The sequence below is a fragment of the Anarrhichthys ocellatus genome, unplaced genomic scaffold, assembly GCF_004355925.1.
Source record: "Anarrhichthys ocellatus isolate YVR2014 unplaced genomic scaffold, GSC_Weel_1.0 scaffold34, whole genome shotgun sequence".
Classification (NCBI taxonomy): domain Eukaryota; kingdom Metazoa; phylum Chordata; class Actinopteri; order Perciformes; family Anarhichadidae; genus Anarrhichthys; species Anarrhichthys ocellatus.
Genome location: NW_022280064.1, coordinates 618,407 through 633,691, shown reverse-complemented (window position 1 = coordinate 633,691; position 15,285 = coordinate 618,407). Strand labels below are relative to the sequence as shown.

Sequence of the window (15,285 nt, the reverse complement as noted above, 5' to 3'; positions counted from 1 at the left end):
TCCAGTAAACGTCCAGAGAACATGAAAGGTTAAACTGAGAGTAAAGTAAGCACCTGAGATATATGTGTAGGCCCGTCAAGGGCTTCATGAATAGTCAGCACAAGTCACTTGAATGATTTCCATTCATGATGAGACACAGCAGGCATGACGGGCTGACAGCAGTGTCAACCATAAAACGAACGACACATACGGTAACTACGAAAGAATGCATGGGATAAAGTCTCCGATCTCCATTAGACTCCAATTGCTTTTATCTGCCATCTCAGCAGAACGAGCGTCCGCATTAACCGAGAGATGTGACTCGGAGAACAAAATTCCAGGAGGACAAGCGTCAAGATGACGTCATCTGTCCTCCACATCATTTCACTGACGTTGGACAGGTGATTGGTCCACTCACAGCCGCTGGTTACATCACAACGCCTCTCACGGTTGGCAAGCTGTGCAGTCTCAGCCAGTTCCACATGAATCACTCAGCCATCACGGCACTATATCACATACAGGTCAGCCATGCAGCATTACTCCATGTGATTCAACAGATTCTCACATAATGGAGGGAAGCTGTGAAGTGAAAGAGCTGGCGGGGGTTTCATGTTAGTAACACCCCGATGACCCCGTTTCACAACGACTTTTTTTCTGTTGCATTTATTTAAAGATGATCTTGATACGAGGAAGAAAGCTTACAGAAAAGATGCAGTAACAGCAACACTGCAGCCTTCACTTCAGTGTACGTTTACTCACCCAAAACATCAGAGCCGCTGCCTTCATCGCTTCTGCTTTAGACCTCCTGAATGTCAGGAGAAGAAAGGTCATTATTGTTATTATTGTTATCATTTCTGTCAACTTGTCTCCTATCATTTAAATTTTTAGATGTAAAACAGCTGTATGGATAAAAAACAGAAACTCACTCACCTATCTGCCTCCCGATGCACGAGGAGTCATGACATTGCCTGCAGACGACGCACCGCACCCCGGATCATTAACTCACCTCTTCTCAGCAAATGATGACTTCTGTCTGCGGCGCTTCATGTGAATTCCTGTGAAAACCAATTACCTGCAGGGAAGATAAGAAGCTGACAAGTCCTTCGTGAGATTGTCCGCACCCCGACGTGTGCAACAAAGACAACAAGAGAGGGAGGGAGGTGTCAATCAAGGAGAGGTCTAATCAGGCAAAGTGAAATCAACTGTGTGTAAAAAAAAAACCACCTTGGAGGAGGTGGAATGACGTCCCTCCGTTACTATCTACTGACCTACTTAAACAGTCAGCCTAATGAACCAGCACGAGATCCACAGATAGAAATGTCAAACTCATCCCTCTGAGCTTCTCTTTGCAAAGCTGTCAGTTAAACCAGTTCACTTCCTGCAGATTATGTTTCAGATTAAAAGGGAAAACCTGGAGGAAGTGAAGAGTTGGCATTAGAAATAAAAGACTAGTATAATAAGCATGTTCCTCTCTTCCATCGAGGTAAATCATCTTTGACAATGTATAGTAATAGGAGACGGAGTCTTGAGGGGATGGAGACCCTTTACATCTGTATATCTAGGCGTAAACATTGCTTTACAATTAAACTACTGTATACTGTCTTGTTAGGATCCACCTTCACGTATTTGCATTCAACCCACATTTTTTAGGATAATACTTGGTTTTTTAAATACTGCCTGATGAATTTACCGCCTGCCATTTCCCCCCAAATGAACGCCACATCCAGGAAACAAATGGTCGCACAAAAATCTTCAATAACAGTTCTTACAAATCCTAATGACACGTTAGAAGATGTACGAGGCCAACGGCAACCTTAAAATAATCTCTGTCTCGGTGAAAACATACTCCAGGTACTTAACACAATCTGTGAACAACATGGACCTTCCTGTACACCCAGACTGAAATCAGGAGACCAAGAGAGGGATATTGGTTTTGAATCTCATATCCTGTTTTATTGTTCAAATATGGCAGAACAAGATATACAACACGGTACAATAACACACCCACGCGGCCAGACGTACACACGGACGAATGGAAAGACCAACAGAAAAGACAAATTTGTACAGATGTGCGAAGACACACACACACACACACACACACACACCTGTGAGTGTTCATGAGAACCACTGATCAAACATCCCACACGTACACGTACACACACACACACACACACTCTCAGAGACAGACCATACAGGCCAACAGGACAATTTGTGTATTAAAGGGGAGTTTAAGGAGATTAAGGATCCGGTGACAATAAAAGATCAGAAGAGAAACGATCACAGTCCACCGTGAGACAGAATTCACCCGTTATTGACGTTTCAATGAGCCCACAGTGACAGGACTTAAGTGGATTTCACAGAGACGAGGGCACGTTTTCCAGCTCGCACTAGAAGGAAATATACTTCACATCACATGGCGGAAAATCCGAGCTGGTTTCTCAGGAATTTATTTTAAAACAAAACTTACATGAATTGTGTTTCATGGTGGACGATATTTTGACATTTAACTCAAGAATCAAACTCTTTAGCCACAGGTTTACATTTAGAGACTTCGGCGAATCTCACAGCAAAACGAGCCATCGTCACCCAATCACCCTACACCGGCTTAAAAAATAGCTATGTTATGCTAGTTACGCGCTGTCACCTTAAGCACTTACAGAAAAATCAACTTGTTTTTTTCGTGACTTAAGGCCACTTTGAACAGAGGTGATTTGATTTACCTGCTCTTTAAAAAGTGAAAGCAAAGACAATTAAAAAAAAAAAGCAAATTCATCAGTGCTTTTACCACCTCAAACAATGCTCTTTTTCCTCATTTAAAAATCAAATATCTTTTCATTCATTTCTTTAGGAGGGACAGCAACACATTATAAATAATAGTTAGAAAGGATAAAATAACATATTTAACGTCAGAGAGTAAACCAATCGCTTGTATCACAGCTGGATCATCATCAACATCTTGCCGTCAGCTGAAAACCTCAAAAAATTATTCAGACAATCTTCCTTAATTTCACGCCCGTGTGTTTCTCAGTGGGTTTTATGAGCTCTGGGGTCGAACGCAGAGCACAAAATGCCAATTTAATTAAGTTTAACAAAAAAAAAAAATGGATGGAAGACACTGAAATCAAGAGCCGGAGGGTTTTCAGCTGACAGCAGCAATTTTCTGAGTTAACCTCCCCAACATCTGAAGAACTTGCTCAGCTGTAATTGCTGTTAGATGTACAGTACTACAAAATAAAAGCTCCTCAGATCAGCATGAGTAGTCCCAATGAACACTGAGCCTCAAACAGCAACACCGAACAATTTATAAATTAATTTAACACAAAATAGGTCATCTGTGCATGTCGCTGCTGCCTCAAATTAATTTCACGGAACAAAATCGAAAATATAGTATGTCAACAAAAATCTATTTCCTTTATAAATGATCAGGCAGGAAGCAGCAGGCGTTATGGAATTAATGCCTGTGCGTAATAGTAGTAATAATAGCCTGTCACATAGTTTTCATTGAGACAAGTAATCAGGTCTTTAATGGAGGTTTTGGGATTAATGGATTGGAAGATGCTTTCGTGGCAACTTGTAGTGTTTTGTTGGAGTGTTATTTTATCATATCTCCAAATCATTCTTTGTAAAGTTAGTGCTATTAGCGGAGATAAGTTAAAGTGACAGAGGGATAGCAGTCTGTATGCTCCCATAGTGTTTGTGGACCAACAGAGTCCAGCTTAGTTTCTTTTTTGACAAAATGTATTCCCACAGAATTGATAACGGAGAATAAAGACAAAGATGGGGTGTGGTATGCAGACAGTTTAAGTAAATGCTGGAAGTTTAAAGTTTGCTGAAACTGAATGGAAAGAGCTTTGAACCCAGACTCGTCCAACATCTCATACTGAAGTCACAACACAGTCATACCAGCCCCCTCAACCACAAAGAAGAGCAGATGTGTAATCTCTTGTAAATGAAGACAGCATTTTTTAAGAGAAAATAAAGGAAAAGAAAATTATTTTCTTCACCTGAAACAATAACATTAAGAAGAAGGAAGTGTTTTTTAAGGTTTTTGAGTCCCATGTTAAGTGCAGGTGATGCTCAAACCAAAACGGTCTACAAAGGATGATTGGTCTTATTCTAACAGGGCAGTTAGTGAGAGGCAGGTCAAAGTGAACCCGACATGTGCGTCTCTGGAGGAGTGCTTCACGTAGGTTTTCTGGGTCTGATGTGCAAACGCAGACCGACAGCTGAGTGACGATCGAGGAGACCATGTCCTTGCTGTTAGACGTAGTGAGTTAACTAACAGTCTTAGCTGGCCGGCCTGTTGGGATGTTCACCTGAACTCAAGCTACATCTATTTAAATAGCATTGTGTCAAGCTAGGTCAGTTGGGCAGGTAGCTGGCATGACTGGCTAGCCGTTGTAGTTGGCTAGCTGGGTTAGCTAGTCAGCACACTGGGCTGACTGGTTGGCTGGTTCAGGCTTTGAGCCCAGGGACTACTGACCCGTCTCCTGGTTAGCCAGGCCGGGCTGATGTTTTCTGGGCGGCTGGTTTGTCAGTCTCTGTACCTCAGTCCAATGATGTCACTTCCTGTTGTCTGTAGTGGAGTTAGCTGTAGTGTCCGTCTTTGCTGCAGTTTCCTCAGTGTTTCCCGGGGGCTGCGGGGCAGTGGCATTAGGCCCACCCCCATTTTGGAGAGTTTCTTGTTTGAACTGTTGCAAGGCTCGATTGACAGCATCCTCGACCAATCGCCTGCTCACCTTCAGTAGCTCCGCCTCGTCGGGCTCAGACCGGCGACGCCCACCTGGGTTGAACAAGCACAATAGAATGATATTATCATAATCATTCACAAGAACACATGATCATTCAGCTGGACACCCGACGAATGTAAGTCCATCTTTTAGCTCTGTTTTTGGTCACCACCAACATCTGGGGGATATATCCAGCTCTTTAGCTGCTAAACGTTCCACTACGTTCACAAGCTAGTGGCTAACTTTTGTCTGTCTGCTGTTTGGTGCTGGACAGGTAGCGTACAGTTGGTTTAACAGAACTATTCTCCTCAAAAGACGAACCAAAAAGGTAAAGTTGAAGGCCACAAAACCAAAACAATGAGCTGCAAGACACTAAAACATTCAGAGGAGCGGAGTTGAGTTCTTTGTGGGTTGATCACTACAAGCAACATCCGTCATACTACTCAATTGTTCCCCATTGTTAATATACAAATTGGTTAGTTCAGCTTTGTAATAAATCAAGTAACACGCCTCTTGAAAAGAACTCTGGGAATCAAATCCAATCCAATATACAATAATACAAACAATAATGTCAATTTGGAATTTGAAACCCACATCAAACTGTGGATTTCCCACCGTGTTTACGCCACAAACTGAGGGTCTACTCCACTATATGTCACATCTAAACTAGATTTTATTCAGAAGCTTTACTAAAGTGACTTTTAAAGCCATGAACTCCCCAATGAATGATTGTAACAGTAAGCCCCCCGTGGCTGATTTCATTGTTATTCCAGTATGTTGAAAATGAAAATAACTATTAACCTGACAATGATAAATGAGTCTGCACTCAGTCATCATAGACTGAATGCAGCAACAAGAGATTGATGTGACAAGTAGAGTTGATAATACCATCTCTCAGCTCTGCTATATATGCAGTTTGGATTTAATCAACCTCCCGGAGTGAAACTCTTTAACACAGATAAAATTAACACAGTGAGAAAGAAGAGGAGTCAGACGAACATAAAGCCTGTTAGGAAAAAAAGTGAGACAGGCAGACAGTCAATAAACCATGTAGACAGACAGGCGGGCTGTAAGAGTGACAGGCTGCATTAAGCAGCCATTCAGAAAGAGAGTAATAGAGAATCACTCAACCATCCAGTCTGCCAGACACACACACACACACACACACACCACTGCAGTGGTTCAAAAACACACTATAACCACCATTTGATTACCAAGGCCAAGAGCTGGGCCCACAGGCGTGGTAACATTTGAAAGCAGTTTTTTTTGCTTATTATTCATCATACAGTTGGAATGATGCAGCGAATGACGAGGTCAGAATTATACTCGTGAAGTGTAAATGCATATTTTTTTTGACTGTACAACGGCGGTGTTCTCTAAATTCAAAAACAATCTTCGGCTGAGTAAAGACACTACTTCTACCACCGGCGAGGTTTGTCATTTTAAGCAGTGAAAGCAACAGTGGTATGATCATTATTAATTCAGAATGCATTTCTTTCATCAAATATCGTCCTCTGGGGAACAACCCGTCGCTGTTTATTCCTTTCGCTCTCTCTAAACAGGATTCACTTGATGAGTGTTTGGCCCTTTAAGACCACAGATGCTTCCAGTGCATTTGCGCCTTTAGACACAAAGTGTCATTAACATTTTGGCAAATGGTCTCATAAATCCCATACCCATAGTTATTAAATATGACAAGTTGCAGCTCAGCTTTGGTGTATTCTCCGTTTATGTAGTAGTATTGGTGAAATGCACCAGCTACTATACGTGACATATCTGACCAGAATGACTTGTATGAGGTTGTGCACATGCTCTGCTGTGGATATTTTATTCACCCTCCTTTTTATCCTCCAGATCTTCTGCTCGGTTGAGATCGACTTTACAGGCCAGGAACACATGCCTGTCACTGTTACCGCAGTATTTCACCATCACTAACAGCTACTATTGACACATGCATTATGTATCCATGGATTTGTGTTATTCAGGCCAAATATTCAGCCTGCGTATGGCATGCCAAACAGAAAGCAGGATTCATCACATCGGCCAGCATGTGAACACTCTTCACTCATCTAATTACGGTCACCATGTGCTCCCATCAGCTTCCCGTTGTTATTTTTTCTGCTGAATTGATTTGACCCTAACGTGGTGTAAAGTACATCCAATTCATGGTATTGAGTTGTGCTTTTCAGAGAAGCACTGCTGCTGTAGCACTGAGATGCCATTAGATTGCCTGCGGACTGCCCGTCGGTTTGAGTGACTCGCACCTCTGACCGCTGTTTGATACGATAGCTTTGCCCTCAGGTCTGCAGCAGACTGACTTCATTCTAAAATCGGCCTTTCTTATCGAACCGTACACACTAGTATGTGGAAATCCTTAGAGGTTGTCGATTTCCAATTAATCCGAGTCAACTGAAACGAGTGTTTCTGGCACTATCGGACCGTTTCAGCATTAACGTGTGCTTCTCCTTGTCAAAATAGGACATCTAGACACAGATTGCAGGTTAATGCCAAGTGTAAATGGAGTATATGTGACCCGGACATAATTAGGGTTTTTTTAAAACCGTTCTTCCTGATGTTGCACGCACAGCCACAAACCTCGGCAAGAGGGTTGTGGGGGGTGTAGCCCCGGCACACACCTGTCATTATTTGAAAAAAAATTGTCGGGAGGACTAATTGCGGTCATCATTTATGATTGGCTCCACAGGACCATTTTCTTTCATCTTCTAGAGAACCTGATTTTGATGTTGCTTCATCTGCTTTCCAGCGGGGGGTAATTTGAAGGTCCACTATTAAAAACATACATCAAGATCTGTGGTGTGGAGTCTCCTTGTTCCATCTGCGAAACCTACATTTCTAAATAAACCCATTGTACTGAACCCAGGGTTTATGAATTAAACAGAACCAAAGTACGTTCTGGGGCTTTATATGGTTTCATATTGCAATATACTACAAAGGCTTTCTCATGAGGGAGATGTAGATTGGTCCATGCCACAAACTAAAGTGTCTGAGTGCACGGGTAACTCCCAGCAAGATGAAAGCACAGCAGTATTTGCACAAACTGAAGTCCAGTGATCAACCCTGTTTGCATGATTCGTACTTTATTGACACATAACTCATCGTGTGCTGGAGGAAGTTATTTAAAGCATTAAGGGTTGGATGTTCTTTGTATGCAAATACTCAAAACATGTGAAAGGCAAATATCAGCAAGTGAAGCTGTTGCATTCAAAATGTTTAGAGCTGTAAACACGAGCTCATGTGTACAATCTGTTATTGACGTGGAAATAATGTGATACTGTATTGATCGCTGAAAGAAGATCCTTGTTTTTGTCCCCTTTGAGTCCTTCTACAGCAGTGTGTGTGTGTGTGTGTGTGTGGGGGGATGGTTAATGGACAGTCTTCTCAATCACTTCCTGTCCTGTTTCCGTAACCGGACGCCCCCCTTTTGCGTGGATCACTTAGGTTAACTGAATTTAAACTGATGAGCGTGCTGATTATAGACGAGAAATATAACATCAGCTGAAAGCGAATGCTGGCAGATGCGTGTTGTTTTTTTTTACTTTATAAAACACGTTATTGAGCAACACACCAGATGTGATGCAATTTCCCCCAATATGAGACTGATGATGACTCATTATCATTTCTAGAGAGTTTGATTAAACATGCTTCCCGTGATCATTTGGAGGGTCTCTTGTAATCAATGTAATCACGGTAATCCAGAGGTTGCTGAAATAATCACATCAGTAATCATCCTGAATTATATTCTTTGATGATCTGAGCGATTTCATGAATTTATGCAATTTTTGTGTGTAATCAGATTTAGATCAGGATTTAATTGGAGCGTGTGATATGAGGACGGACACATACTTAACCGTTTGGCTTGGAGAGGGTTCAAATCTGCAACACAAACATCACATATTAGATAAAGACATACGATATTTCGCTGTCTCGTGGATTTCATACACTCAGTACAGAACCTCTCTTTGTCTGTTAACACGAGGGAGATACTTTAGTGCTAGCCAGCCAGCAGGGGGTTTTCAACATTCGTTTCGGAGCCCCAGGTCACATGAGGACCAAAATGGACGCACAAATATTCTGAACAAATGTTGTTATCCAAGTCCACAGGCTGTCACACCGCCAAAAGCTGCAAGACTCTGGAGTGTATAAATAGAGTGCAGGTGTGCACTCTATGGGGCCGAGTACACGGCAGACACAAGAGCATAATCTATTACACAAGTCTGCGTTTTGAAAAAGTTACTTAGTGCGGTGAAAGAACGGTCGGGTGCCAGAACTGTTTTATTCCAAAAGGTGGAACAAACGTCTGAATGTGTTTCAGATGAGGCAACGCTTCAGAACATGAACTGCTGGCTGATTTTAAGATGGAAAGATCAATGACGTACAAGGACCATATCCCTCATTTCATCTCCTCTCTCCTATTCAGATATGATATACTGTATATAATATAATACAGTATCATCATGTCATTTTGACCCAATATCAACAGACTTCTGCATGCGTGTCAAAGGTCTGCTCTGTGTCCTTACCTTTTAAAGGGGTGTGTGTTTCTGAGAATGAGTTTTCTATCCGCTTATTCCATGTTGGCCTTTATGATTGCAGTAAAGCTGCCCTCTGTACCCCACACACACACACACACACACACACACACACACACACACACACACACACACACACACACTTTTTCTGTATCTTCTACTCCCTCTTCATCGTTCATACTCCATTTGTACAACTGCCTCTTTACTTTTACTAACCACTCTCTCTCTACTTTATTTTTTTACTGGCAGTGTTGTCATGGTGACGGGATAAGAACCAGACAGGCACTTCAACTTTTAACGACACCAGAGGTTGTTCTGACTAACATCCATATTTTTTCGGGCAGGTTTCACTACCTCTTGTGCTTCTGTGTGCTCTTCTCTCGCACCGGTTTGACTTTCTTCTTGGCCCTGCAGCCTCTCTCTCTCTATCAGGCTCATCGTTACCATCTTTATTGACCGGTGAGGCTCAAGACCGGTTTTCAAATATCACTTTTGATTTCTCTCCGTGGGCGGATCTCTGTTCCCCTCTGAAAGCTGTAGCTGTGTCTTTGGCGTAAGAAAAGAAAAGGCAACAAAAGAAACGGTGGAACAAAAGTGTACGCTGTGCACGCTGAAAACCTTCAGCATTCATGTTTATGAGTAGCTGGAGTAGTGCTGGGAAATATGGAAAAAATATTACAGTATTTATGACCAAATACCTCAATTGACCATTGGTGCTCTTACAAAATATTTTCACAATGAGATTTGGGTAATGAAGCCTTAAAAACCAGGAGAAGACAACACTTAAGCCCTATTTTTATACTGAACATCTACGGCGTTCTCATGTCACAATATCAATATAATATCGATATATCGCCAGTCACTAAATTTGAGATTTCAATTAATGTCAGAAAGAGATTTTAAAGGTGCAGGATTATAGTATGCACTCCTTTCTTTCTTAGTATGCATTGAAGTCGGGCTCTGCCTCTTTCACTCCGGGGGTAATTCATACATCGCCCATATGGTGCCCAACCAAGCCAATTAGTAGAATCTGGTTAAACCTATTGTGGAAATGAGATCAGTCCCGGATATGCCGTCTTCTGTCCAACAATAGCACGATTGTGTTTTAAATACCGTCTCTTGCAGCAACTAACGATCACTGTCTTTATTGTGCAATCTACAGCTTATTTCCTTGAATTATCAATTGTTTTTTTGGTTTGTGGCATGGACCAAAATGTCACAAAATGTGTCAAAAAAGTCCATCACCATTTCTTCAGAAGTCACGGTGTCTTCAATTGTTTGTTTTGTCCAACTAAGACTCTATGCACCAAAGACATTCAATTTACGATGATATTAAACAGAACAAAGAACCTGATGGTTCACAATTAAGTAGCATGCTGATATTAGCATTTAGCTCATCCACCAGAGCTGTGGACTTATTTTCTCCTTCCACTTTGTTCCTTTTGTTCCCCCCCTTGCTTCCTCTGTCTTTGTCTCTGGGCTTGTAGTCGCTCAGACGGCCAAAAAAGGTTGTAAATGTTGTCGGTGTACAGAAGCTGTATTTGGGAACATGATTGTTCTGTCAGCGAGCAGCGAGACTGTACAACATTAAGCGACAACTACTGAGTGTGTGCCTTGTTATTTTATTTCATTCCCAGCGGCACCGCTCTGCTTTACTCGGCTCTCTTCTCCCGAGCGCCGCTCCGCAGTGATTAATATCGTGCTATGTAAGAACCTTTTAACATCATTACTTCAAACTCCCTTACGCACGTATTTGTCTTTCTCCAGGTAACTAATAGAGTCCACATCCTGGTTGGAGCAGAGCCGACATTCTGCTGAAGTGTGCCAAAAATCTTAACCAGCCGCTTTCAATACTTTGTACTGTGATGGTGGGAGCACTTTAAAATGTTCGGTTCCAGCTGAGGTAACTCCTCTGCGGATGCCGCGCAAGCACTTCACATCTACATGCAGTATCAAAAGGAGCCATAATAATCCCATTAAAGACTTTAATCAAAGTCAGTGGACACAGCAGCCTAACTGGTTATGTTTACATCCAGCCTAATAATCTGCTGCTATGACTCATTTCCTCTCGCTCTAAAATGAACTGATTCCCTTAAAACTCTATCGCAACGTATCTGGGAAGAGGACCATAAGGGCAGATGAAGAGGAGGAGAAGAATCTGGAGCAAAGAGGAGGAGATGGACTACACTACAGTATGTGATGTGAGGAAGAGGAAGGCGTCTGTGCACAACATGGAGATCTCTTTAATGGAGGCTGGACGCAGAGATGGAAAATTAATAAAAAAAATAGGAGAGTGTTTTTGAGGACAGAGAGGGAGGGCTGATGAGGAGAAGAAATGGGGGAAGGACAGGCCTTGGAAAAAAGTTAAAGAAAAGGACAGTGGGGTATGTAGAGGGGGGGGGTGTGTAAAGAGTACTGATGGTGAAGTAGTTTCCTGAGGAAATACCAGAGACTCTCTCAGTCACGAGATACAGACTGAATATAAATGGGTTGAGCTGGGCTGCACACTGTATACATGTAGATGGCTCATATTCAGGTTACAGGGTGACTAAGGGAGAGCTCTTTATGAATTATTACTCAAGAAACCAACCTCATGGAGATAAGGAAAACAGATGAGCACATCCCTGAATGCCAGGAAGGCTACTTTGGGTTCATCAGAGAAATATGTGCCGTTTCAAAGCAAACACAGATGCACCTAAATGCCAAACGACGTCAGGATATTGTTGCGCTAACAAGTAACCTTAATGGAGAATAATCCAGTTAATTAAACATTTGGCTAGAGGTAGGAAGTCAGATCAATAAACCTGAACTGAACCTGAGTAGCCGATGCTGCAGCTCTGTAATCCACTCATTTTTCTACAACGTTCCCTAAAACTTGGCGTGATGAGTCTGCATTACAACAGACTAAAATAATTGCATTTCTGACAATCTCTTCTTTGTGCCAGAACAATGGCACTCTGGGTGTCGGTGCCCAGAAGTGTGCGAGTCTGTTCCTCTTCACCAGCGCAGTGATCGACAATTTCACGGCTGATGTATTCCTCACTCGAGACGAACACCATCAAAGCTCTTCATGATATTTCACACGAAGCCTTCGTCCCTCCTCACAGCTTCATCGTCCCCATCGAATGACTATGAAGGGTGATGAGCTACCTGATATCACACTGACACAGAACAGAGGAAGTGGATTTGGCAATAATCAGCATTTCTGGTTGAATCAGTCTTTCTGACCTGAACAAGATTTGCTAATTGGTACAAAACACGAAGTGCAGCTGAGGCTGATGGGAATGTCCCGAGTTTTGCAAAGAATTTGGCTGTAAACAAAAGTATTCGAGAAATAAAGTATGAAAAGGATTCATCCTCCGGGGACCATGAATGTGTGTACACAACATCAAAGCATCTAATAGATGTTGAGATATTTCTGGACCACAGCGGTGGACGGATCGAACCAACTTTGCCATCCCTCCAGCCATGCAGATAAAATGGCTTTTAATTCACTAAAAAAACAAAGTGTGGCACTGGCTCTCTTACCATCAGAGGTGTGAAAGTGGACGCAGTAAAGCTGTGCAGCTGGACAGGTGTGTAGCCTGTGGACGCTGATTGACACGTAGATCAAAGAAAACAGCTCGACCTTTCTAGTGTGAACTAAAAACACACTCGGCTTTGATTTGACATCTTCCGCTCCTCTTGAGTCACAACCTAGTCTGTTAGATAACTTACAGGAGCATAACAAGGCATGACTGGGCTCTATCAGCCCCGCTGTGACTAGATGTGATGGTGTGGTTTCTGTCGGGGATTTACTGGGTTTTTTCATCTTTTAAATCATTTCACAAAATAAAGCAACACATGGAATCACATGCCTCTCCCTCTTAGCATCGCCCCCCCGTGTCCACGCCTCGTCTCAGGCACCAAACTGGTTTATTATTACTTAAAAAACATAAATGCTACCTACTGCAGCTTTATCACGTGCTGGATATCTGTATAAAAGAGCTCTGGCTGTGTCCGGCCTCATTCTGAAACATGTCAAGCAGAGACACTGGCTGCGACCGAGTCCGACCTCGGCACAATCAAACAGTCGGGAGACGAAGCATTGAAGATGTCACTTATTGATTCGACCTTTAAAAGAAAAAGAAGACACCAAGCTGCTTCCATTTGTCTCAGCACAACAAAACCTGAGTCCCTTATTCCCCCCGGACACCCTTCAAGGCATTAGCGGCGTAATTTAAACCCAGCTGTGGCTCCCCTCCTCCGTTTTCAGGACCCGACAGCCGCATTCAGGTTTGGCCTTTTTCTGCTGAGAGACCCAGCTCACTGAGCTCTAGCTGGCTGTCAGACTCAAAGAATGTGTATATTTCTGTGCTTTTCTTTTATATTTCTTAGAAAAACAGACAGCGTGCTAAAGGAACGAGGAATAATCAACACAGTGAGACACCGGAATGAAGGAAGAAAACAGTCAGGACTGTATGGAAGAGAAAAAAGGAAGGATTAAGCTGCATGCATCTCTTCCCCTCGCTCTGCTCCCTCCTCCTCCTCCTCCTCCTCCTCCTCCTCCTCCTCTTCTTTCTCCCCCTCTTCCTCACATGTGGTCTCTGCTGTCTCCACCAGTGCTCTCTCTCTCTCTCTCTCTCTTTGTGCATTGCTCTCTCTCTCTGAATCAATCTGAATGTTTAACAGTCTATTTTTTTCACAAACCTCGACAGCTAAAAGGAAAAATAAAAGAAAAGCCTCCCGTCTGGTGAAGGTTGTTCCTGTTCTGTTGCTACATACCGTTGGTGCAGGTGAGCAGCTCATGTCCCGACCAACCAGAGGCTGAGCCACCTTCCCTTCATTGGCTTATTGCAAGCTGTGTCTCTCTGCGAGGGGCAAAGCTGCCTTCATCTGACTTGTTATAAGAAGGGCAAAACACACGCCGATAAGAGCGAGAATAAAGGTTATGAACCGAACCAACACCACGAGAGGAGCGGCGTACATTTGTTTGGAAATATCACAAAGAGCAGCAGAGCAAACCGTCCATGTGCATTAGCACCAAGTAAACAAAATCTCTGAAAGAGCTACAGCGAGGAGGCGTGAGGACATCAGCACGATTAGTTACTGGATCGCTTCACGATCAAACACAATAATCACAACGTATTAAATGAATCATTAAAACTGTTTGAACATGCAAACATGGCAAACATTCTCTGGTTTCAGCTCCTATAATGTGAAGATGTGTTGCTTTTTACGCGTCTTGTATCATTTTGAATTGCTTTATCTTTGGATTGGCCAACAAAAGATATCTGGCAACGTCACCTTGAGATTTCAGAGTTGTACGATGGAGATTTTATAGATTACAGATGAATTGATAAAAGTAATTGTTAGCTGCAGTCCTACATTAGAAGCATAACGTTTCTGCACAACACGCCAGCATTCTAGCAGACACCTTTCTACCGTTTTCCTACAACTGTCCGTGAAGTTATTATAACCTTTGGTATAGTGACAATGAAGTTAAACGTACAGTAAATTGTACTATAATATATATATTGCAACCAAATCTAAACGACACATGAACAAATCAACATATCATCTGTGTACCATTATGTGGCAGCAGAGTGACCATAACTCTGTGGTCATGAGTCGTATATACTTCAGCATACAGCTCTAATATCCTCAGAGTATACAAACTCTCTGCAATGCTTTTCACTTTTACAGTAAAGGTTTAGCAGTTCATGCGGCGATGACGAAGATAGAATAATAAAAAAAAATATTTGATTGCCTGCATTTCTTGGAATATAAGCTAAATGTGTTTCACGCTAAGAAATTAATTCAGCGCGCATTTGTGTTTGTTTGTGTGCAGATCAAGTCCCCGACTGTGACAGGTAGTGTACATGAGTGTGTTGCGCTGCAGCGACCGCCAACACCACTGTGCGACACCTTGTCATATTGGTCACGGTTAAATTCACACACACGTCTTGCTGTGCTCACGAGGGGAGCGGCTGGCTGGCGCACACACACACACACACACACACACACACACACACACACACACACAC

The 15,285-nt window shown here is 42.6% G+C and overlaps 1 protein-coding gene across 3 annotated transcripts in view; it reads right to left on the bottom strand.

Annotated features, from left to right (window-relative positions):
* Positions 1 to 1,906: 1,906 nt before the first annotated feature.
* akap7 (A-kinase anchoring protein 7) overlaps positions 1,907 to 15,285 on the bottom strand; it is a 34,950-nt gene continuing 21,571 nt past the window's right edge. For 2 of the 3 annotated variants that reach the window (XM_031865995.1, XM_031865996.1), the window contains exons 10-11: positions 8,574 to 8,603; positions 1,907 to 4,762 (exon numbers count right to left, since the gene is read on the bottom strand). In XM_031865995.1, coding sequence (XP_031721855.1) covers positions 4,542 to 4,762; positions 8,574 to 8,603 — 251 coding nt within the window. In that variant the 3' untranslated portion in view covers positions 1,907 to 4,541. The remainder of the gene's footprint in view (positions 4,763 to 8,573; positions 8,604 to 15,285) is intronic. The other variant, XM_031865997.1, reaches the window with a different exon arrangement.